Below are 23,500 nucleotides of genomic sequence, written 5' to 3'. Positions count from 1 at the left end.
TTTTTTTTTTAAATCTGTCCCAAAATTTCAAATTGTCATATCATAAATGATGACGTTGAGACGTGTTTTGTGTTACCAAACATCAATAACAGTTGAAAAACCCATTCCCCTTGATTTCTGATTCCAAAACTGGTTTATATATTGATTGTGTAAATATGATGGGTCAATTAAAGATTTTTTTCATGGTTTCACAGTCATAACAGCTCTCTGACAGAAACCGTTACAACAACGTGGCTCGTGAATGGATGGAAAACGAACGGAAAAACGGTTGGCAGTCTCCACTTGTCGCCAGTCCAGTCACGCTGTAAGCGCACAGTGAATAAGCACCACTATAACATTCCATACTGAGACAGAGCAACAAACCCTCAGCTGCAAGTGGCTCACACATGTCCCTCTTGCAACATCTACTGTATATTTTGATAGGTGCTTTGGCAAAAATCATCCCAAACACTCAATGAGTCACTGTAGTCCCGTGTAGACATCGTCCCGGAAGACATGATGTTCCTTTGCGTGTGTTTATGTGTGTGATGCGCAGTTCCGGTGATACGATATCAGACGACAAGTGTGGTTTGCGGGACAGAGTCTTCAACAAGTAGAACTCAAAACAACTGACGCATGAAAGAGGCCCAGGAAGTTCCGACCCGCGGGTGGCTGTTTTCGTTGTGTGCTTGTGTTCGTGTGAGTGTGTCTGTCTTCATGTGCAGGTGTTTAAGTCCAAGATTGTCTTGGGCAACTGGCTGTAATGTCTCGAAACTTTAGATGGACACCCTTCCACCGCCATTGTCAGCTACCCTGACACTGGCTATTTCCTGCCTTTTAAGAGTTAACAGTATTATCGCGACCGTAAGGCGCACTTAAAAATCTTAAATTTTCTCCAAAATGGACTGTTCCCAGTTCCAAAATCTCTAAATGTGATATGACTGCTTCAATAAACCACAGTGCAACCAAGCACACTGGTTACATACGGTGAAGAAAATAAGTATTTGAACACCTTGCTATATTACAAGTTCTCCCACTTAGAAATCATGGAGGAGTCTGAAATTTTCATCGCAGGTGCATGTCCACTGCGAGAGCAATAATCTAAAAAGAAAAATCCACAAATCGCAATGTATGATTTTTTAAGGATTTATTTTTGTGTTACAGCCGCAAATAAGTATTTGAACACCTGTCTATCAGCTCGACTTCTGACCCTCAAAGACCTGTTAGTCCGCCTTTAAATGTCCACCTCCCCTCCATGTATGATCCTGAATCAGATGCACCTGTGTGAGGTTGTTAGCTGCATAAAGACACCTGTCCACCCCATACAATCAGTAAGACTCAAACTTGTAACATGGCCAAGACCAAAGAGCTGTCCAAAGACACCAGAGACAAAATTGTACAACTCCACACGGATGGAAAGGGCTGCGGAGAAATTGCCAAGCAGCTTGGTGAAAAAAGGTCCACTGTTGGAGCAATCATTAGAAAGTGGAAGAAGCGAAACATGATGGTCAATCTCAATCGGAGTGGAGCCCCATGCAAGATATCACCTCATGGGGTCTCAGTGATCCTTAGAAAGGTGAGGAATCCACCCAGGACTACACGACAGGACTTGGTCAATGACCTGAAAAGAGGTGGGACCACTGTTTCCAAGGTGACTGTTGGTAATACACACTCAGACGTCATGGTTTGAAATCATGCATGGCACGGAAGATTTCCCCTGCTTGAACCAGCACCTGTCAAGGCCCGTCTTAAGTTTGCCAATGACCATTTGGATGATACAGAGGAGTCATGGGAGAAAGTTTTGTGGTCAGATGAAACCAAAATGGAACTTTTTGGTCATTATTCCACTAACCGTGTTTGGAGGAAGACGAATGATGAGTTCCATCCCAAGAACACCATCCCTACTGTGAAGCATGGAGGTGGTAGCATCATGCTTTGCTTTTTTTTTTTTTAACAAATTAGCGGCTGTCATGTTCTTCAACTTGATCACATACAGTGAAGAAAATATGTATTTGAGGACCCAGGTATATTGCAAGTTCTCCTACTGAGAAATCATGGATGGGTCTGAAATTTTCATTATAGGTGCATGTCCACTGTGAGAGAACACCATCCCTACTGTGAAGCATGGGGGTGGTAGGATCATGCTTTGGGGGTGTTTTTCCTGCACAAGGGACTGCACTGTATTAAGGAGAGGATGACCGTGGCCATGTATTGTGAGATTTTGGGGACCAACCTCTTTCCCTCAGTCAGAGCATTGAAGATGGGTCTTGGCTGGGTTTTTCAACATGACAATGACCCGAGGCACACAGCCAGGAAAACCAAGGAGTGGCTCCGTAAGAAGCATATCAAGGTTCTGGTGTGGCCTAGCCGGTCTCCAGACCTAAACCCATAAGAAAATCTTTGGAGGGAGCTGAAACTCCATGTTTCTCAGCGACAGCCCAGAAACCTGTCTGATCTAGAGAAGATCAAAATCCCCCCTGCAGTGTGTGCAAACCTGGTGAACAACTACAGGAAATGTTTGACCTCTGTAATTGCAAACAAAGGCGACTGTACCAAATATTAACATTGGTTTTCTCAAGTGTGCAAATACTTATTTGCACCTATATCACACAAATAAATGGTTAAAAAAAACGATACATTGTGATTTCTGGACTTTTATTTTTAGATTATCTCTCTCACAGTGGATATGCGCTGAAAATTTCAGACCCCTCTGTGATTTCTAAGTAGGAGAACTTGCAATATAGCAGGGTGTTCAAATACTTATTTTCTTCACTGTATCTTCAGGCAAGAGGCGGGGTACACCCGCTACTACAAATCATCTTCAAATACGTCATTTTGGCTAAGTATCAGTGTGTAAAGATATAGGTGACTTACAGGTGACGTCACATCCGTTTTGAATGTTTTCTGGCCGCCATATTGGGAGGTCTCATTTCGCTGGTTACATTAGATTACATAAGACGCTTTTTGACTTCTGAGACGAAGGTGCACACGTGTGCTACTATAACAAGTTCAGCAAAGAAGGGAACAGACAGTTTTGTCCGATTTCCGAAAATAATTACGCACCAAGGACCCCAAACAGATGAAATGTCGAGCAAACGGCAAGCGAAGTGGCTCAGTAATATCTCGCGTGCAGATCTCACTCGTCCCAGTTTCAAGTCGTGTGTGCAGCGATCACTTCATAAGTGGTAAGTTTCAGCCTAGTATTGCACTTTGACCATATTGTACCGCTATTTTTACATGTATGTGTTGTTTGCTGTGTTTTATATTTCAAGACTAACGGTGTTTGATCGGTCTACATGTACATGTACATCCAACTCGGCTGCCGATCGAAATCGGCCACCAGTGACAGGCTTTTCATCTCCAGTTTAGGATACAAACGTATGGATGTGTTGTCTGTTTACTGTCTGTAAACGTCAAATTATTTTTAAGAAGGAAATATACCGTATATATATTAAAAACAACACGAGTATGCATGTAGCACCTACCAGGGCATCATTCACGCTAGCCCTAATACAACAGTAGCGGCTTTCGATATGCTGACATTTGAGTCAGGCAAATGTGAACAAATAGAAAGCCGCTACTGTTGTATTAGGGCTTGTATTACAATTAGGGCTACATTCAGACATTCACGCTATGATTTGTTAGTACTTAGTAATTTACACCTTGTACATTTTAATTATTGTCACACCACTGAATGCTCCTTCAAATAAATTTAAAAGATGGTGAAATATTTGTTTGTCATAGATCTTTTTCCCTAATCGGTCCGATTTGTCGGACCTGAAAAGGCCATAATGGCTAAGCAGAAACAACAACAACAGTGAGTTACGCACTCTGTCCCGGGTGATTACAAGTTACTTACTCGGGCCACAGTTAAAACCTTTTCTTCAGACGTTTTGCAGAGGACACTCTGAATCCACCCTCTTACAAAGTAATTGTAAGCCTCCAAGGACTTGTAGGCCTTCATCTGTTGGTTAGTAAGGCTGTTGGTTGTAAGCACCAAGAAGTTCACAATGTCGGGGTATTCCACTCTCGGCCAACATTTTTCAATCGCAAAATCAGCCTTCGATAGACTATACTGGTCCAGATCCTCACATAAACTGATTTTCTGCCTGTAGTAGGGTTTCAGATCAGCCGACAGATCCTCGAAATACTTGGAAAACTCCATAGAAAGTGCAGATACAATGAACGCGATGCTGGTATGTAGGCAAACTTTAAGAACTGTTTACAACCTCCCAAAATGGCCGACACACAAAAAATTCTTACCCACAATGCACTTGCTCTGAAGTTGTGCAAGTGACCTATTTGATTAACATACAGTCCAGCACTTATATTAACTCTCGTTGGACTGAATTTAAATTCCCCCCCCCCAATAAGTGAGTTCACACAGTCAAATCCAGCAGTGAGGTTGTGAAAAGATCCCACGGTTTGTTAGTTGTTTTGTGCGGCCAACGTGACCGGCGACTGACCCGCAGTCACTCCCCGGCCACGTTTGGATGCCTGCGATGAGCGACGGACTGGAAGGCCGGTGACGCACCGGGGCAACAAAGAGACAATAGATGACCTCAGCCGGGCAGACATAGCAAGCCTCCGTGCTATCAGACCTTCTCTAATCTGGACCCATGGGACAGACAGGTTTCTCCAGCTCCCACATGGCCCCGGCAGACACAACAGCAGACGCGCTAGACATGACATCCACAGCCTCGCTCCGGAGGAAACGGACACTTCATCTAAATTCCCCCCTGTTTTGTTTTTTTTTGTCATTCTTATAACGATTCACAGGAATTTAGTAGGAGACACGAGATTGTCCGTTTTTTTTTTCAGTGCAGTTTCGGACACTACATTTTGTAATTCCTGTGCTAACCAAATCAGCAGCAACTTCAAGGACATGCAATTTAGTAGGAGACACGAGATTGTCCGTTTTTTTTCAGTGCAGTTTCGGACACTACATTTTGTAATTCCTGTGCTAACCAAATCAGCAGCAACTTCAAGGACATGCAAACCGCCTTTCAGATGCATTCAGTTGTTTAGATTTACCACCGTGTTGCAAACTTGTTCAGTACTGACGATCTTACGTCATGAAGACAGACGTGAGTTTATACATATAAAGGCCTACCCCAGCTGCGTTTCAATACCTGTATAGCGCTCGTGCGCATGACATCACCATTTTCACGGCGCCGTATTGCTGGTCAAAAAGAGCCGCTTGACAGTGCGGGGGACATTGAACCACAGCAGAATATTCACAATGCCTGAGACTTGTTGTGCTGTTGGTTGTTACAACAGACGAGACAGATATTCAAAGAGATCATTCTGTAGAATGGCAGCGTCTGGCTGCAACACGCTTCCGTGTATGGAGGAGCTGACTTCGTCTTATTAAAATACTTCTTGGGAAACGCTACGGAAGAGCCAACTCGCTTGTGCTTTTTTTTTTTTCCAATCTTAGTTAATGAATGCGAGTTTGTGTAAAACTTGGGGTCATTTATTGAAATATTGGTATTTGTATTGATTACTAGCTGAAAAGATCGATGGATTTTGGCAAAGGTTAATGTGTAGCCGTACACACTTCCGCGTTCACGAGCCGTCTCCCCGTTGAGTACAGATCCAGCAACTAAGTATTTGTATGCATCCAGACTTTTCTGCGCTTTCAAACTCTTCCGTGTAAATTTCGACGACTTACTCACCAGATCCATGTGTAGATCCAGTTGTCCATGACAAGTGGAAGCGGGTTGAGAGTCCACTTTCTTATCGGCGAAAACATCGACTTTGGCATTAAATATGGGTCCTCTATGCCAAGTGTCTCTCATTTTTCCACGTACCTTTATTTATTGTCACCTTCTAAATGTTTTACGGTATCGGACAAAACTCTGGGTGTCGTGCTATGAGACGAATTTTTTGCGTCGTCTCCAACCGACTTAGCATTGAAGAACGGTTTGTTTGACCGGCACTTCCGGCCAGTGATGTGGCTTCTGTGACATAGGTGCACGAGCTCTATATAAAAGCACCATCTAAGTGTCAAAACTGTATGCATACAGGAAATACCAAAAAAAAAAAAGCTATGAATCTGTTTAGATTCTATATCCAAAGTATACTGTAGATCAAAAAATCTAGCAAACTTTCTTCCTTAATATTTATTTTGTTTGCCTTTTTTTCAAGCACTTAGGGAACAAACCTGTTTAAGAATTGAGGAGCCCTTTTCTAGTGATTTACTTATAAATAATTCAATCCATTTTTTTTTTTTTTCTAAATTGGGCCGTCGGTTGGCTGGAACCTATCCCAGTTGACTTTGCAAGACGCAGGGTGCCCCATGGAATGGTCGGCAGTAAAAGAAACAAATACAGTACTCATGTGCACATTCATGTCTATGGACATTAAATACTGAACCTAACATGCATGTTTTTGGAATATGGGAGCTGGAAAAAACAAGAACAACACAGAACCCATAACCAGATTCGAGATTCAACCCTGAACATCAGAAGTGTATGCCAGATGTGATCATCAAAAACTGTAAATAGATAACACACATGTAATAGTAAAAAGGCAGTGACTGTTTGTTCAGATTGTTAATGAGTGTCCCAAAAAATAAGAACAAAGCAGCCATTTCTTTGTTTTTTTAATAATTATTCAGATTTTCCCATTCTCTGAGCACTTTTGAAAAAAACAAACCTCTAACTTTTTATTGAGGAGCTGTTCTTTGATTGTGATTTATTTATAAAGCATTCCAACCTTAAAAAGAAATTGGCAGTCACATTCAAAACCACGTATACAGATATTAGGCCAATCTCGGGGAGCTAGGATTGGCTGATGGGTCGCTCGAAAGAGAACTCCTACTCACTTTGAGCCATGCAGCTTCTAGATTTGTGTTTATAGCAGCAAAGCTGCACTTACGGTTATCCCATTAATACCTGAAAAGAATGCAGCCTAAAAAATAAAAAGGAACGGCAATCACTTTTCCACCCAACTTGTCCCCATTTGTTACTATTTGTGTCCAAATGTCTTTCACAGAGCTTACCTTAGTTTTGTTTTTTTTTCCAGAGCATTTTTAAAGCAATGCTTTGGAAAATAAATACACAAAACTTAATATTGTGAAGTAAACTGGAAAATTAGACAAGAATCCCTTGGGGAAAACAACCATTTTCCTGACGATGCAAATTGGTCAGTGTAATTCCAAAAACCGTTTCCCCTGATGCTAATTTATTTGGCAGGTGAATGAGAACCTTTGAAAAGCATATTTTTTTCCACGCTTGTGAGTTGATGAGGATGAAAGATGGAGACTTAAGTTTGAAATTGGGAAGATTCACGTGCCTGCCATCTAGTGGTCACATCGTGTCCATGCTATTAAATAACGCCGTAACTCTCAAATCTGACGTTTAATGTGATGCCATAAAATTAACATATTTTTTTTTTTAAAAAGTTGATTAAGAGTCCAAATATATGTTATAGTTTTGTCTAAAATATGGGATTTTTTTTTTTTTAAATCTGGCTTCGGAATTGAATAGTAATGCCGTTAGTACTCGACTTTTTTTCAAAATAGATGCTAAATTTAAACGAATTTATTTGTGTATGTATTTATCCAGCTTTGGGGTGAAAAATATATTATTTGAGGCGTTTTGGCTAGTTTGTGTGGAGGAAACAATGTCCTCTGCGGTGCCCCATACTTGCTCCAACCTCTCCGCCTCAGAGGCTAAAAAATGGCCGAAGCTCAACCGTGGCCTAGCCGGTTCTTCTGTCACAGATGCTCCGCGGAGATTTTCCCTCGCCTTCCCGTAAGTACTCCTAGCAGTACGTTAAGGGCCAAAACCTCCCATCGTATTCAACACGCGTTTGATGTTTTGTGACGTTTTAGAGGAGCGGTTTTCGCAGTCGGACCGAATGTAAGCACGCTAATGGCTACGAGTTCTCGTTTGAACTAATGCTAATGGAAGGCTAGCCAGTTTGCTATTATGAGCTTAATTCTTTGGAGCGAATTTCGCGTAAAACGTGGCGCCTTACAAAACGTACATGTCGCTTGATAAGAGTCAGGTAACCCCTAGTTCCAAAACTGTCTTTATTATGTTATCTTTTTGTTGTCTGACGACCTAAACATAATGGTGTTAGTGGAAAACGTCACTTATTTGCTTTCACAAGAGCTGTGTTTTTTTCATATTTTTTTTTAATTTCTTACGCCAAAAGAAACCGGCTCTGTTCTGTTCTTCGCGTCATTCATTAAGGTAGACCATTTCGACAGGCTGTCACTTTCTAGAATGATCTTGTCTCGTCCACATGGTGCTCCAGTGATCCTGTACTTTCGAGGTTTGTCAGAGAGGTTCCAGGACTGGCGTCACAGAGGATTCATTAAATCATAAATAACGAAATTTCTCCTTAATGCAGGCCGAACGTGAATGCCACGTTTGCTTCTTTCAGTGTGGGAGAAGAGTTCGCCTTGGCAAGAGGGGAGAAATCATAGTTTGTACTTTGCATTAGGAAAAGTATCCAATCCTGGAATTTATCAGGCACCCTCCTTAGCTGACATTATTTATTGATAAACCTTTTTATATTGCACAAATACAATTTAGTTTTGGAGGAAGCACGGTGGATTAGCTGGTCTCGCAGTTCTGAGGACCCGGGTTTGATCCCGGCCCCGCCTATGTGGAGTTTGCATGTTTTCCCCATGCCTGCGTGGGTTCTCTCTGGGCACTCCAGTTTCCTCCCACATCCCAAAAACGTGCAACATTAATTGCACACTCTAAATTGCCCCAAGGTGTGAATATGAGTGTGGCTGTTTGTCTCTATGTGCCCTGCGATTAGCTGGCATCCAGTTCAGGTTGTACCCCGCCTCCTGCCCGTTGACAGCTGGGATAGGCTCCAGCACTCCCCGCGACCCTCGTGAGGAGAAGCGGCAAAGAAAATGGATGGACGATTTAGTTTTCCAGTTACAGTATTTTGCAGTTTTGTTCGTGTTATTACAGTTGTGACAGTTTTTTTTAATACAGTTAGTTACAATATTTTTTCTGTTGTCCATTGCGCTTGGTCTCTCGTGTTTAAATGTTTCTATTGTTTTAAACAAAGGTCTAGCTAGGGTTAAATAATTGTAGGCTGAAAACATTTTCCTATAGCATCAGTTCTTTTAAATAAGGCCATGAATGGGGAGGATCATGTAACACTGAATTTGTTACATCACTGTTTGTCGCTTAATGTCCCTGCTGTTTTTTCATTTCTTCATATAGGTTGGGGGGGGGGGGGTGAGAGGCTGCTTTGACAGAGTAGTTGAAAGAATGTGTTCACATGTTGAGAAAAAGTAAACAGTTGTCAGACAAATACTCAATTTAAGTGCAGATCCCTGAAAAAACTACATCATTACAGTAATGATGAGGATAAGGCACCACACCCAGAGCGAATAAGGAAAAATTCTCCCTTACCCCTAATTAAAAAAAAAAAAAGCTTAAACTTTACATATATATCAGTCAGTTCTTTACAATTTTGATTTGTGATACATAGGTACTCAAGTATTTAAATACTTTGGCTTTCAGAAATTGGGTGTCACTTAGAAATCTTTTTTTTATTTTTTAAAAGGATATTTCAAAATTTGTGAATGTACATCAATCCCTTTCACACTGACGTCTGTGAGGCTGTAAATACCATAACTGGTCATACTACGTCAACTATGGAATTTGGATGGATTTTATTTATTTATTTATTTTTTTTTTTTCCCCCACCGCCATGTTACCAGCTCGCTGTGTGTAGGTGCTCTGGCTGTGTGTAGGCACAGTATGATGTTTTTACACCTGAGACTCACTGCCTCTATTTGTAATGGAATTCGTAAGACAGGAATACAAAGACACCTGAGACTGACATGTCTCCCACTCTTATCTTCTTATTTTGACACTCCTGTGCCAAGAGCAACTGTCAGTTCTTTCCACATTTTATTTTTCATGTCAGCACCGCTGATGCTGATGTAATCTAATTATTTGATGGTGGAAAGAATGCACCATTTGGCTGCGTTCTGTAGGAAAGGCGACGGTGGATAAATGCTGACGCTTCTATTGCATCACCGGTGTTGCAAAATTGTGAAATCTCTTACAAATGACGTTGGTTTGAAATCCTACAGTTTGTGCTATTGACAGTACTTTAAATCAGTCATTTCCAACCTTTATGGAATGAAGGCACATGATTTACATTTTAAAAAAATCTCATGGCACACCAACAAACATAAAAGACACAAATTGGATACATTAAAGTCAAATATGGGTGCCACACCTGTGGAGCGTTGGCCTCGGAGTTTGCATGCTCTCCCCGTGCTTGTGTGCGTTTTTCTCCAGGCACTCTGTTTTCCTCCCACATCCCAAAAACATTAATTGGGCACTCTAAATTGCCTCTAGGTGTGATTGTGAGTGCGGCTGTTGTCCTTCTCTATGTACCCTGCGATTGGCTGGCAACCAGTTCAGGATGTACCCTTTCCCTTGCTTGATGACAGCTGGGAAAGGATCCAGCACACCCGCAACCTTTGTGAGGATAAGGGGCTCAGAAAATGGATGCATGGATGAATTCCTATATGTAACTCCTGCCATCTCATAGGAGACCATTCATTAGTTCTGTCTGTCACTATGCCTCACCCAATATAATAATGTACCCAAAGGTACATTATTTATCGGAAATGTATTTTTTTGGAGCTATCAAGTAAAATTTCCCTATGCCCTATGGGGGCACAAACCAGTGCAATCTGTAGGCCGGTCCCAAGCCCGGATAAATGCAGAGGGTTGCGTCAGGAAGGGCATCCAGCGTAAAAACTGTGCCAAACAAATATGAGCGTTCATCTAAAGAATCCCATACCGGATCGGTCGTGGCCCGGGTTAACAACGCCCGCCCCCGGCACTGCTAACCTGCAGGGCGTCGGTGGAAATTCAGCTACTGTGGGTCGAAGACAAAGAAGAGGAGGAAACCGGATCCAGCGTCAGAAGAAAAAGAGGAATGCACAGAGCCTACAACTGAGTGTAGGGACTTTGAATGTTGGGACTATGACAGGAAAAGCTCAGGAGTTGGTTGACATGATGATTAGGAGAAAGGTTGATATTCTGTGCATCCCAAGAGAGCAGGTGGAAAGGTAGTAAGGCTAGAAGTTTGGGAGCAGGGTTTAAATTATTCTACCACGGAGTAGATGGGAAGAGAAATGGAGTAGGGGTTATTTTAAAGGAAGAGCTGGCTAAGAATGTCTTGGAGGTGAAAAGAGTATCAGATCGAGTGATGAGACTAAAATTTGAAATTGAGGGTGTTATGTATAATGTGGTTAGCGGCTATGCACCACAGGTAGGATGTGACCTAGAGTTGAAAGAGAAATTCTGGAAGGAACTAGATGAAGTAGTTCTGAGCATCCCAGACAGCGAGAGAGTTGTGATTGGTGCAGATTGTAATGGACATATTGGTAAGGAAACAGGGGCGATGAAGAAGTGATGGGTAAGTACGGCATCCAGGAAAGGAACTTTGAGGGACAGATGGTGGTGGACTTTGCAAAAAGGATGGAGATGGCTGTAGTGAACACTTATTTCCAAAAGAGGGAGGAACATATAGTGACCTACAAGAGCGGCGGTAGAACCACGCAGGTAGATTATATTTTGTGCAGACGATGTAATCTGAAGGAGGTTACTGACTGTAAAGTAGTGGTAGGGGAGAGTGTAGCTCGACAGCATAGGATGGTAGTATGTAGGATGATTCTAGTGGTGGGTAGGAAGATTAAGAAGACAAAGGTAGAGCAGAGAACCATGTGGTGGAAGCTGAGAAAGGAAGAATGTCGTGCGGCCTTCCGGAAAGAGGTGAGACAGGCTCTCGATGGACAACCGAAGCTCCCGGAAGACTGGACGACGACAGCCAAGGTGATCAGAGAGACAGGCAGGACAGTACTTGGTGTGTCATCTGGTAGGAAAGGGGAGAAGGAGACTTGGTGGTGGAACCCCATAATACAGGGAGTCATACAAGGAAAGAGATTAGCGAAGAAAAAGTGGGATACTGAGAGGACTGAGGAGAGGCGAAAGGAGTACATCGAGATGCGACGTAGGGCAAAGGTAGAGGTGGCAAAGGCTAAACAAGAGGCATATGAAGACATGTACACCAGGTTGGACACGAAAGAAGGAGAAAAGGATCTCTACAGGTTGGCCAGACAGAGGGATAGAGATGGGAAGGATGTGCAGAAGGTTAGGGTGATTAAGGATAGAGATGGAAATGTTGACTAGTGCCAGTAGTGTGCTAAATAGATGGAAAGAATACTTTGAGAAGTTGATGAATGAAGAAAATGAGAGAGAAGGAAGAGTTGAAGAGGCAAGAGTGAAGGACCAGGAAGTGGAAATGATTACTAAGGGGAAGTCAGAAAGGCATTACAAAGGATGAAAAATGGGAAGGCAGTTGGTCCTGATGACATACCGGTAGAGGTATGGAAGCAATTTAGAGAGATGGCTGTGGAGTTTTTGACCAACTTATTCAACAGAATACTAGCGGGCGAAAAGATGCCTGAAGAATGGCGGAAAAGTTTTCTAGTTCCCATTTTTAAGAACAAAGGGGATGTTCAGAGCTGTGGGAACTATAGAGGAATAAAGTTGATGAGCCACACAATGAAGTTATGGGAAAGAGTAGTGGAGGCTAGACTCAGGACAGAAGTAAGTATCTGCGAGCAACAGTATGGTTTCATGCCTAGAAAGAGTACCACAGATGCATTATTTGCCTTGAGGATGCTCGTGGAAAAGTACAGAGAAGGTCAGAAGGAGCTACATTGTGTCTTTGTGGATCTAGAGAAAGCCTATGACAGAGTACCAAGAGAGGAACTGTGGTACTGCATGCGTAAGTCTGGTGTGGCAGAGAAGTATGTTAAAATAGTACAGGACATGTATGATGGCAGCAGAACAATGGTGAGGTGTGCCTTAGGTGTGACAGAGGAATTTAAGGTGGAGGTGGGACTGCATCAGGGATCAGCTCTGAGCCCCTTCCTGTTTGCAGTGGTAATGGATAGGCTGACAGATGAGGTTAGACTGGAATCCCCTTGGACCATGATGTTCGCAGATGATATTGTCATATGCAGTGAAAGCAGGGAGCATGCAGAGGAACAATTAGAAAGATGGACACATGCACTGGAAAGGAGAGGAATGAAGATTAGCCGAAGTAAAACAGAATATATGTGCGTGAATGAGAAAAGTAGAGGGGGAAGAGTGAGGCTACAGGGAGAAGAGATAGCGAGGGTGGACGACTTCAAATACTTGGGGTCAACAATACAGAGCAATGGAGAGTGTGGTCAGGAAGTGAAGAAACGGGTCCAAGCAGGTTGGAACAGCTGGCGAAAGGTGTCTGGTGTGTTATGTGACAGAAGAGTGTCTGCTCGGATGAAGGGCAAAGTTTACAAAACAGTGGTGAGGCCGGCCATGATGTACGGATTAGAGACAGTGGCACTGAAGAACCAACAGGAATCTGAACTGGAGGTGGCAGAAATGAAGATGTTGAGGTTCTCGCTCGGAGTGACCAGGTTGGATAGGATTAGAAATGAGCTCATTAGAGGGACAGCCAAAGCTGGATGTTTTGGAGACAAGATTCGAGAGAGCAGACTTCGATGGTTTGGACATGTTCAGAGGCGAGAGAGTGAGTACATTGGTAGAAGGATGCTGAGGATGGAGCTGCCAGGCAAAAGGGCGAGAGGAAGACCAAAGAGAAGGTTTATGGATGTGGTGAGGGAAGACATGAGGGCAGTTGGGGTTAGAGAAGAAGATGCAGGAGATAGGCTAAGATGGCAAAAGATGACACGCTGTGGCGACCCCTAACGGGACAAGCCGAAAGGAAAAGAAGAAGAAGTAAAATTTCATCATTTGTCGTGGCACGCCACGCTGGTTGGGAATCACTGCTTTTAGAGGCACATTTTCGCCATAAGGTGCGCTTTAAATGGTAAATAGGGACAGTTGACAATTTTAATTTTTTTATTTTGCTTTTTTTTAAGGAGTATACCTGCCCAAGATGTGAATCAGGGTTCATTGAGGAACTACTGGAAGAAAGAAGGTAAGCGTTCTTCTAATAATAATCATCATTATTATTAATGAAATTTAGCACCTTCCAAATCAGCTATTTTCTATTGTTTAAATTTGGGCTAGTATTCCAGCACTCATTGTAATGAAATAATCATAAGTATACATTTATGTAGTGTGGAAACAGTAAGGCTATATAGAAATCGGATGCTAATTGATATGCTGTGACATTCCTAAGAATCTAAGCAAACGAGCCCTATTGGTGTGATTTAAAAAAAAAAAAAAAAAAAAAACTACAGCAAAAAAAACAACATAACTCGTCAACTATCTGTCTCCTGTCTAGTGCTGACAATGGCTCCGCGTCTACCATCTCCAGCGGGCCACAAAACCAGCAACCATTTGAGGTTCCTAACTCATTCTTTACTTGCATCACATTCTGTGTTAAAGGGGACATATTATGGAAAGCCGACTTTGGAATTGCTTGTATACTTGAGTCTCTGGAGTGGCTGCCCACCCATCAAGTGTGAAATTACACACCCAAGTAACACTTCTGTTTGCTGCCTATTTTTGAAAATCTATCTGAGTATACACTCTAATGAATTTTGTAGCAGCAGATCTAATTTACATAATAAGTACCCACACACTGCCGCTTTCAAACCACACCCAGACGACATTGTCGGAAACGATATACAGAAAGTCAAAATCAACCACAGCTGCATCTAGGTTTTGATCGACATAGCGATTAGCATTAGCAGGCAGAGGGAGCTTCTGTAAGTGATATACATGTGATTGCTCAGTGAAGTTGCGAACCTGGAGGGCTCTTTGTGTTTGGTGACATGTACCAAATAGTACATTGATCTTCAAACTATTTAGCGTCATCCAGCTGCTGTTTTAGATTTGGGACATCATGTTAGCGATACCCAAACTCGCCAATGCCCCAGCAGTATATGGGGCAGAATGAGCAGTGGCTCGGATTAAACTGGCTTTGAAATTGAATAATTTTAGCTAGATAAAAATATTTATAAATGAATGCATCAGTATCGACACAAATACTTTACCTACTGTAAGTACTCAGACTCATTCAAAGGCTCGGAGACAAAGACACCCAGTATACATAATATATATACACCGTAATTCCCGACCTACAGAGCGCACCTGGTTATAAGCCTCACCCAGTACATTTGGAAAGGAAATATCATTTGGTACATATATACGCCGCAGCTGTGTAAAAGCCACAAGTACCCACATTGAAACACGAGATATTTACAAAGAAAGACAATACACACAGAGCTAGCGCCGCCGTGCTAATGCTAGCGCCACACTAACGGTAGCACCGCGCTAACAGGGCCAGTTTAAAAAAAAAAAACAAAAAAAAAAAAACCATACAGGTATAAATCACTAAGACACGGGAGTAACATGCTAGCGCAGCAACTAACAAGGCTGGACCGGTCACTTCCTTGGCACACATATTCCACCGGTCTCACTCTTACCTTTTCCGCTCGAGTGCCCCCTTGCGGCTGCTAGAAAAAATGCACAAATTAGCCGCATCACCACATAAACAAGAGGGTTGAAAGCCTGTGGAAAAAAGTCGCGGCTTATAGGCCGGAAATTACAGTACTATCCTATTTGGTCCTCACTGAGCTTCATCTCTGTTAGCTTCATGCGAACGCATAAATAACTTGCCACAGAGAGGCTAACAAATACCATTGCTCTAAATCGAAATAACCAATATTCAAACACAAATGGTACAGGAACATAAACAGAAAAATGGTATAAAAATACTGGCGTTGGTGTTTACTTGGTCTTTTAAAAGCTAGATTGAAGCATTTTTGACAAAACCATACCTGAAGACATCTGGGAACTGTTTTAAAAAAAAAGCCCAATATGTCTCCTTTAACCGTCAACTTGACTAACCCTTTCAAGGAAGTGGACTTCAGTGCTCGGGAATTGATGATGTGGGGTTGACGCTGTGGTGTTAGTCAATATGCAAACACTTGTAACACCACTGTGCAATTTTCTCCGATGCAACAGTCAACAAAAGAGCCAGTGTGCACACTTTTGAAGTGCAGTACTCATGGCTCTGTGTGGATTTGGTTTGGCTCAGCACTGGTGATTTTACATTCAGTCCAACTTGTTTATGACATTGTACAAAAGTGTTGTCTGCTGCACTTACCGTAATTTCTCAAAAACAATGCGCACATTTTTCTAAAAATATTTTCAAAAAGTTGATAGAGCGCGTTATATTCAGGTATGGACAAAAAATACAATCATTGTATCGTCGTGTACAGGTACATAGAGTTGTTTAAAAATGTATACATATGCACTTAATAATGACATTCAATGTCTTATGTTACACATTTATTTATATTGATACATATATGCATTAAATATGACACACACACATTCACAGAGACAAGCAGATAAAAGATAGCGGTGTGGATTCAAATAAAAGGAGGTCCTCGGTTACCAACTGAGTTCCTCTTCCTGTGGCGATGGTGCAAATTAAATGTTTAGTATGTCAGTTTGCGCTGTCACTAATTAGGCTAAAATAAAAATCACAATATAATCTAATTTATGTAAGAAAGACATGTAGATCATTGTAAAACAATCAACTGAAAAAGGGTAAGTACTTGGGTAACTGAGCTTCTGTCCTGCGTTATGACACATTCGTTTGTATTGGCATTCTCACAAACTAGTTTATTTCGTCCATAACTTTGAAACGTGTGTTGGTGCTACGAAAAAACAGAAGACTCTCCATGTATTTCATGTACGTATGGTTTTTGCTGACATATTAACACAGACTGGATTTCACACTTGAGCTAAACTGCACTATATTGCATAATGCAGCATGGTTTGTTTTAACTAAACATAACCTGACAAAATGTGAAAACAACCTTAGCGTTATAGCCGCTAGAGGTTGTAAAACTCCTCTTTGTTGGTGCTCAAATTTCTACCACCAGAACGCAGACCAGCACTTGTTTACATTCCCGTCGGGCTACGGCCACTTCTCGCTGAGCGTCTTCGACGATCCTTTCGACTTCGGAGCCGGGCTCGGAGCGGAGGACAACCGCGACGCCGAGAACCGACGAGAAAGAGAGAATGCGTCGCGGCAGCGCTACAGTGCCAGGCAGCCGAGGAGCCGTCACGGCTCGAGACGGCAGCCGGGGAGGCACGAGGGAGTTCCGACTCTGGAGGGGTGATTACCGTACAGTACAAATATATGGAAAAAAGCCCATTTTCACATATACTTTATGGCTCACCTCCTTTCGTTTTGTTTGTAGAATCATTCAGCAGCTAGTGAATGGAATCATTGCCCCAACTGCAATGCCGAATATTGGTGTTGGACCTTGGTGAGTTTTTGGAGCAGAGTTATGGTCACAATTATTAAATAAAGAACCATGATACACAATTACTGGGGACTTATTGACAAACATGCAGACACTCACATTCTCACCTATGGATGATTTTAAAGTCGTCACTGAACATAACATGCGTGTTTTTTAAATGTGGGATGAGAGTACCCAGAGAAACCCAGAAAAGCATGTGGAGAACATGCAAACTACACAGAACAGAACTTGGGGACTGTGAGACACATTCAGCCATTATTTCACTTTCCAGCCGCAGAGAATCCATGTATTCATTTTCTTAGCCGCTTATCCTCAGAAGTGTAGTGTGGAGTGCCTATCCCAGCTGTCAACAGGCAGGAGGCACGGTTCACCCTGAACTGGTTGCCAGCTAATCCCAGGGCACATGGAGACAAACACCCGCACTCACAATCACACCTAGGGGCAATTTCCAGTGTCTAATTAATCTTGCATGTTTTTGGGATGTGGGAGGAGACCGGCGTGCCCAGAGAAAACCCACACAGGCACGGGGAGAACATGCAAACTCAACACAGGCGGGCCTGGGATTGAACCCGGGACCTCAGAACTGTGAGGCCAACGCTTTAAATTTCCACCAGCGTGCCGCCTCTGCAGAGAATATTAAATCAATTTTCTACAGCTGAAATTTTCCAGTCCAAAACTGTCTTCCAGTGGTATTTGGAGTATTTACAGGCGATGTCCACGGCCCAACTTTACACCCATATGGTAATCGCCAACATTTGCGCCCTCTGATGGTTGCTACAAGTAGACAATTATTATGCCTTCATCACTTCAAGACACCACGACTACACAAAATGAGGTCTTTTGTTCAGATTCAACATCTGTGCGTTATTAATCAATAAATGTACAGTATTTTTCTTGTCCCTCATGAGTAACGACGACAGAAACTGTGCTCCAATTGTTTTTAATGCTGTATGTTTTTGTTTTGCAGGGGCGTTCTTCATTCAAATCCTATGGATTATGCATGGGGGGCTAACGGGTTAGATGCTATTATAACACAGGTATTTTGTCATTTTATTCTAGAAATAATTTCCTGTATATTGTGTGACCATGCAATGTGTATTTTGTCCTCAATTTCAGTTATTAAATCAGTTTGAGAACACGGGGCCGCCACCTGCTGATAGAGAGAAAATAAAAAATCTGCCTTCAGTCCAAGTTACAGACGGGCATGTTGGTAAGTTGAAATAGTTCTTGCTACTGAGATACAGGGTGTCTATAAGGTCTTTTTGCAACTTTGCAATTAGAGATATGTTAATAAGATTGTTTTTAATTAATTGGGTTTGTATATTTCAAGTACCGTGCTGATAAAATGGTTTCATCGGGAGGGTACCTGAAATATTTATAAACCCCGCATGATGGCTGCGACTCAAGGCACAATTTGTGTTCTTGTTTATTTAAACAAAATTGGATGTGTTCAATGAGTGAAACTACAGGATTAAAATGTGGTAGACATCTAATTTGTGCACGGTACAAGAAATTTAGGAAGATTGTGACAGTGTTGGATAAAAAGTAAGGAGTGGATGACATATAATAGCAGCGTATTAAATTAAGCCAAAAGAAGCAATTCAACATAGATTCATCATTTTGTTGTAGTTTCCACTGATTTTGTCTGTTCATTTACTTTTGTAATGTTAAATTGTATCAAAACATGTACACAGTGTACACTGCTGGGCTAATAGATGATTGTTTTGCAAATTGCATATTTGTAGCTCAACAAACAGGTGTTTGAAGTCCTTTAGTTAGCGTAAAGGGCCTCAGAACCACTTCACGTATTATACTGTACAATTGTCATTTGAAGTTGTATTTGCGATATTATGCGGCTTGTGTTCCAGCTTCAGGACTGGAATGTCCAGTGTGCAAAGAAGATTACACTGTGGGAGAAAACGTGAGGCAGTTGCCGTGCAATCACATGTTCCACAACGATTGCATTGTACCTTGGCTACAGCAGGTGAGACCACCATGTGCACTTGAAATGTACTGGAGGTAATCTGGTTGCGTATTAGCCTGCAGAGGAGCACAGTCTGTTCTGTGACGAACCGTTGACATGCATGTTTTTGAATGTGGGAGGAAGCCATAATACCCAGAGGAAATCCACATGAGCACAGAGGAACAGGCCTGCAGGAGCTGTGTTTTGGACCTAGATCGTTGCGACTGAGGCAGACCTAGTAACTGCTAGAACACCGTTCACCTTGAAGTTGACTACTACTACTCCCATTTAGATGTGTGACATGCTCCTAATGTAGTGGGAAGGGCATGAAAGGGAGGCGACCCGAATGTAACTTTCTGTCTGTGACGCATGGCATCTACTGTAAATTCCAGCCTACAGAGCGCACTGAATTATAAGCCTCCCCCAGTACATTTGTAAAGGAAAACCATTTGGTACGTATATACTTAAGCCGCACCTGTGTAAAAGCCCCAAGTGTCCACATTGAAACCCACATTGAAACTCGGGATATTTGCAAAGAAAGACTGTACACATTTTTCCAAGTTTTAATACCTCAGCTTAGCTTAACATAGCAACAACACAGTAGAACGAACAGGGCTGGTTTGGGGGGGGGGGGGGGTATCAGTTTAAAAAAAAAAAAAAAAAAAAAAACAGACGCGGCAGCTACACAGTAGAAACATGGTAATACAGCACTAACAGAGACAGTTTTAAAAAAAAAAAATCACTGAGACGCAGCAGAAACACGCTATCACGATGCTAGCACAGCGCTAACAGGGCCGGTTTAAAAAAAAAAAAAAAAATACCGGTAAAAATGGCTTAAATGCGGCAGTAACACAGCACCAACACGCTACCAAAGCAGTTACAGGGCCGTTTAAAAAAAAAAAAAAAAAAAAACATACCGGTAAAAATCACTGAGACACGGCAGTAACACAGGAGCAACACGCTAGCGGAGTGCTAACAGGGCCGGTAAAAAAAATAAATAAATAAAACACCGGTAAAAGTCACTTCCTCAACACATATATTCTACTGGTCTCACTCCTTACATTTTCCACTTGAGTGCCTCCCTGCGGCCGTTAGAAAAAAATGCACAAATTAGCCGCATCACTGCATAAGCCGCAGAGGTTGAAAGTGTGTGGGGGAAAAAAAAAAAAAATGTTGCGGTTTCTAGGCCGGAAATTACGGTATTTGTATTTGCGAAAGTGAAGCACGAGTTATGTTTTGACTTCCTCTGTCACTGTCTCCAGCACGACACGTGTCCGGTGTGCAGGAAAAGCTTGAGCGGCCAGAACACGGCAACCAACCCTCCAGAACTATCAGGGATTAACTTTACCTCTTCATCTTCTTCCTCCTCCGCCTCGTCGGCATCCTCGTCGTCTTCCTCCACCCCCCAATCATCCAGCTCCACCAGTAACGAGAACTCCACTGACAACTCTTAGAGAAGCGTTCTTAACCGTCTCTGTTTTTATTTTTTTTAATTATTTTATTTTTCTTAGCTCTTTGGAGCTTCCAGGCTGCTGCGGCCCCGCTGACTCCCTGATAAAGAGGAGAAAATCGGGGTGCAATCTTGTCAAGAGAGCACCAGGTTCAGCGATAGAATGACTGCTCCTGTCTTTGTTTTTTTTTTTTTTTTTTTTTTTTTAAAATCCATCATGGATCCAAACAAAAAACTGGTGGAGGCCTCCTGGAGTGAAACCTCTGTCAAGGACAATGTGGGGTTGCGTGTAAAAGACTTCAAAAGACACCTCATGCTGGAACATTTTTGGAATTGGAAGAACAAAATGAAATGTACATTTATTCCGGTTTTTTTTTTTTTTTTTAGAATAGCATTCATACCTAAGGCCTTCCCGCGCACCTATTTTTTCTCCCATGGTTCCTTTTGAATTCAGATTTGCAAGTACTTATCAAGGCTCCACTTGCAGTTTTTACATAAGACCCAAACCTGTATTGATGTGAAGACTCGCTTTATACACAAATGCAGCAAATTTTATATTTGATCCGCAAATCGTAAACTTTCGCATCCTCCGTGTAGAAGAACCATTTCACGCGCGATTTAACCTCAGTGGAAAGTTCTTCTCTGAAGTTGCCAGTTGATTTGCAGTATGATCATGTATGGAAAATAAAAGTTTGGGTGATAACACACATTCTTGTGTATAGTTTTTGCTACCCTTCTTTGTACAGTGAAGAATGTTAATATTTGGTACAGTAGCCTTTATTTCAAATTACGTTTCCTGCAGTTGTTCACCAGGTTTGCACGCACTGCAGGAGGGATTTTGGCCCACTCCTCCACACAGATCTTCACTAGATCTGACACGTTTCTGGGCTGTCGCTGAGAAACACGAAGTTTCAGCTCACTCCAAAGATTTTCTATTGGGTTCAGGTCTGGAGACTGGCTAGGCCACGGCAGAACCTTGATATGCTTCTTACGGGGCCACTCCTTGGTTTTCCTGGCTGTGCGCTTCGGGTCATTGTCATGTTGAAAGACCCAGCCACGACCCATCTTCAATGCTCTGACTGAGGGAAAGAGGTTGGTCCCCAGAATCTCAGAATACACGGCCGCGGTCATCGTCTCCTTAATACAGTGCAGTCATCGAGTACCATGTGCAGAAAAACACCCCACAAAGCATGATGCTACCACCTCCATGCTTCACAGTAGGGATGGTGTTCTCTCACAGTGGACATGTATCTACCATGAAAATCTCAGACCCGTCCATGATTTTTAAGTGGGAGAACTTGGATATAGCAGGGTGTTCAAATACTTATTTTCTTCACTGTGTATGATCAAGTTGAAGAACATGACGGGCGCTCATTTGTTAAAATTATGAATCAAAAGACCTTTTGCTCAAAAGTGCCCGCTTGATGTTTGAAAACGACATAATTCAAGAGCAGCCCCAATGAAAATGGAACCGCTTTTGATGCATGAGCCCAAACTCTCAATGTAGAATAAGATTTTTGAGATTGTTTTGTATTTTTCTGGTGTTCTGGTTCTCTCAGATCCTTTCCTGCATCAATGAAGCCATCAATTTCACTTCCTTTTTAATTGTTTGTCCATCACGGGTGTACTTCCTCCATTTTCTATCGCTCCCTTTAGCTTCAAAGTGCTTTGATCGGAACAGATTGTTCCTATAGACTTCCCGTTTATGAAGAGAGGAAAGAAAATAAGCCTGGCTTTATTTATTATATGAAACTATTCAAACTTTTCAACAATGGGATTTAGTCTCCAATATTTGAGTTGCCCTTTTAACTGGGTCAAGCGGCTACATCTGAAGCCAGAAGTTTGCATTCTCAGCATAAACACTTCATATTTTTGTCTCACTAAATTCAAATCAGATTAAACCTCCCCTGTTTCATCCAAGTTATTTTATTTTCTTTGAGGTCAAAAGTTTACATACATTTGGTTAGTATCGATGAACATTTCCTTTAAAAAGCATGACAGTGCCAACAGGCACCATGTCACCCCGAAAAACTCCAAGTAGGTGATGCGGCCTATTTAAACAGCTATTAGTTTTAAGCCTTATTGTGATTTCCTTGGAATTGTTCATATTTACATTTCTTACCTTAACTTATTGTTGATAATTATTGATCATTACCACAGTCAAATCTTCACATAGGTCAGGGGTGTCAAACTCATTTTTCTCGCGGGCCGCATTGTAGTTCCGTTTTCCCTCAGAGGCCTGTTGTGACTGTGAAACAATAAAAATATTTAATCGTCTCATCATATTCACATCAATTTATGAACTAGTTTTGGAATCAGAAATCAAGGGCAGTTTTTTTCAATTGGTAACAAAAATGCTTGTAAAATCTCAACTTCATTATTGATGATGAGGACATTTTGGTACAGATTTTGCAAGAATCATGAAAATTGACACTCTAGATTTGGCTCCACGGGCCACAGCAAATCATGTGGCGGGCCAAATTGGCCCCCGTGCCTGAGTTTGACACCTGTGACATAGGTGAATATCATTATTACCAATACCAACTGTTTAAGAGCGTTGGCCCCACAATCCTGAGGACCAGGGTTTATATCCCAGCCCCGCCTGTTTGGAGTTTGCGTGTTCTCCCCGTGCCTGCGTGGGTTTTCTCCGGGCACTCCGGTTTCCTCCCGCACCCCAAAAACATGTAACATTAATTGGACATGCTAAATTGCCCCTAGGTGAGATTGTGAGTGCGGCTGTTTGTCTCCATGTGCCCTGCGATTGGCTGGCAACCAGTTCAGGGTGTACCCCGCCTCC

At 42.2% G+C, this 23,500-nt stretch overlaps 1 protein-coding gene across 2 annotated transcripts; it reads left to right on the top strand.

Annotated features, from left to right (window-relative positions):
* Positions 1-7,585: 7,585 nt before the first annotated feature.
* On the top strand, positions 7,586-21,410 carry LOC133503938 (E3 ubiquitin-protein ligase RNF126-like). 2 transcript variants are annotated; one of them, XM_061825950.1, is made up of 10 exons: positions 7,586-7,739; positions 13,919-13,977; positions 14,287-14,347; positions 16,904-17,139; positions 17,225-17,293; positions 18,258-18,327; positions 18,407-18,500; positions 19,159-19,274; positions 20,516-20,678; positions 20,765-21,410. In XM_061825950.1, exons 1-10 carry the CDS (start codon positions 7,665-7,667, stop codon positions 20,806-20,808), a joined length of 987 nt encoding a protein of 328 aa, XP_061681934.1. In that variant the 5' UTR covers positions 7,586-7,664; the 3' UTR covers positions 20,809-21,410. The 2 variants fall into 2 exon arrangements, with proteins under 2 accessions (XP_061681934.1, XP_061681935.1); XM_061825951.1 differs by lacking the exon at positions 7,586-7,739 and adding an exon at positions 7,848-7,995.
* Positions 21,411-23,500: the final 2,090 nt, after the last annotated feature.

This window comes from Syngnathoides biaculeatus, chromosome 7 (assembly GCF_019802595.1).
Source record: "Syngnathoides biaculeatus isolate LvHL_M chromosome 7, ASM1980259v1, whole genome shotgun sequence".
NCBI classification, from domain to species: domain Eukaryota; kingdom Metazoa; phylum Chordata; class Actinopteri; order Syngnathiformes; family Syngnathidae; genus Syngnathoides; species Syngnathoides biaculeatus.
This window is presented reverse-complemented; position numbering and strand designations above follow the sequence as displayed.

What these genes read in the sequence shown, in the direction of transcription:
- LOC133503938 (XM_061825950.1), top strand. Translation starts at nt 7,665, where the DNA reads ATGGCCGAAGCTCAACCGTGGCCTAGCCGGTTCTTCTGTCACAGATGC. An exon ending in GAACTACTGGAAGAAAGAAG is followed by an intron (nt 13,978 to 14,286) that starts GTAAGCGTTCTT and finishes TCTCCTGTCTAG; the next exon opens with TGCTGACAATGGCTCCGCGT. An exon ending in AATATTGGTGTTGGACCTTG is followed by an intron (nt 17,294 to 18,257) that starts GTGAGTTTTTGG and finishes TTTGTTTTGCAG; the next exon opens with GGGCGTTCTTCATTCAAATC.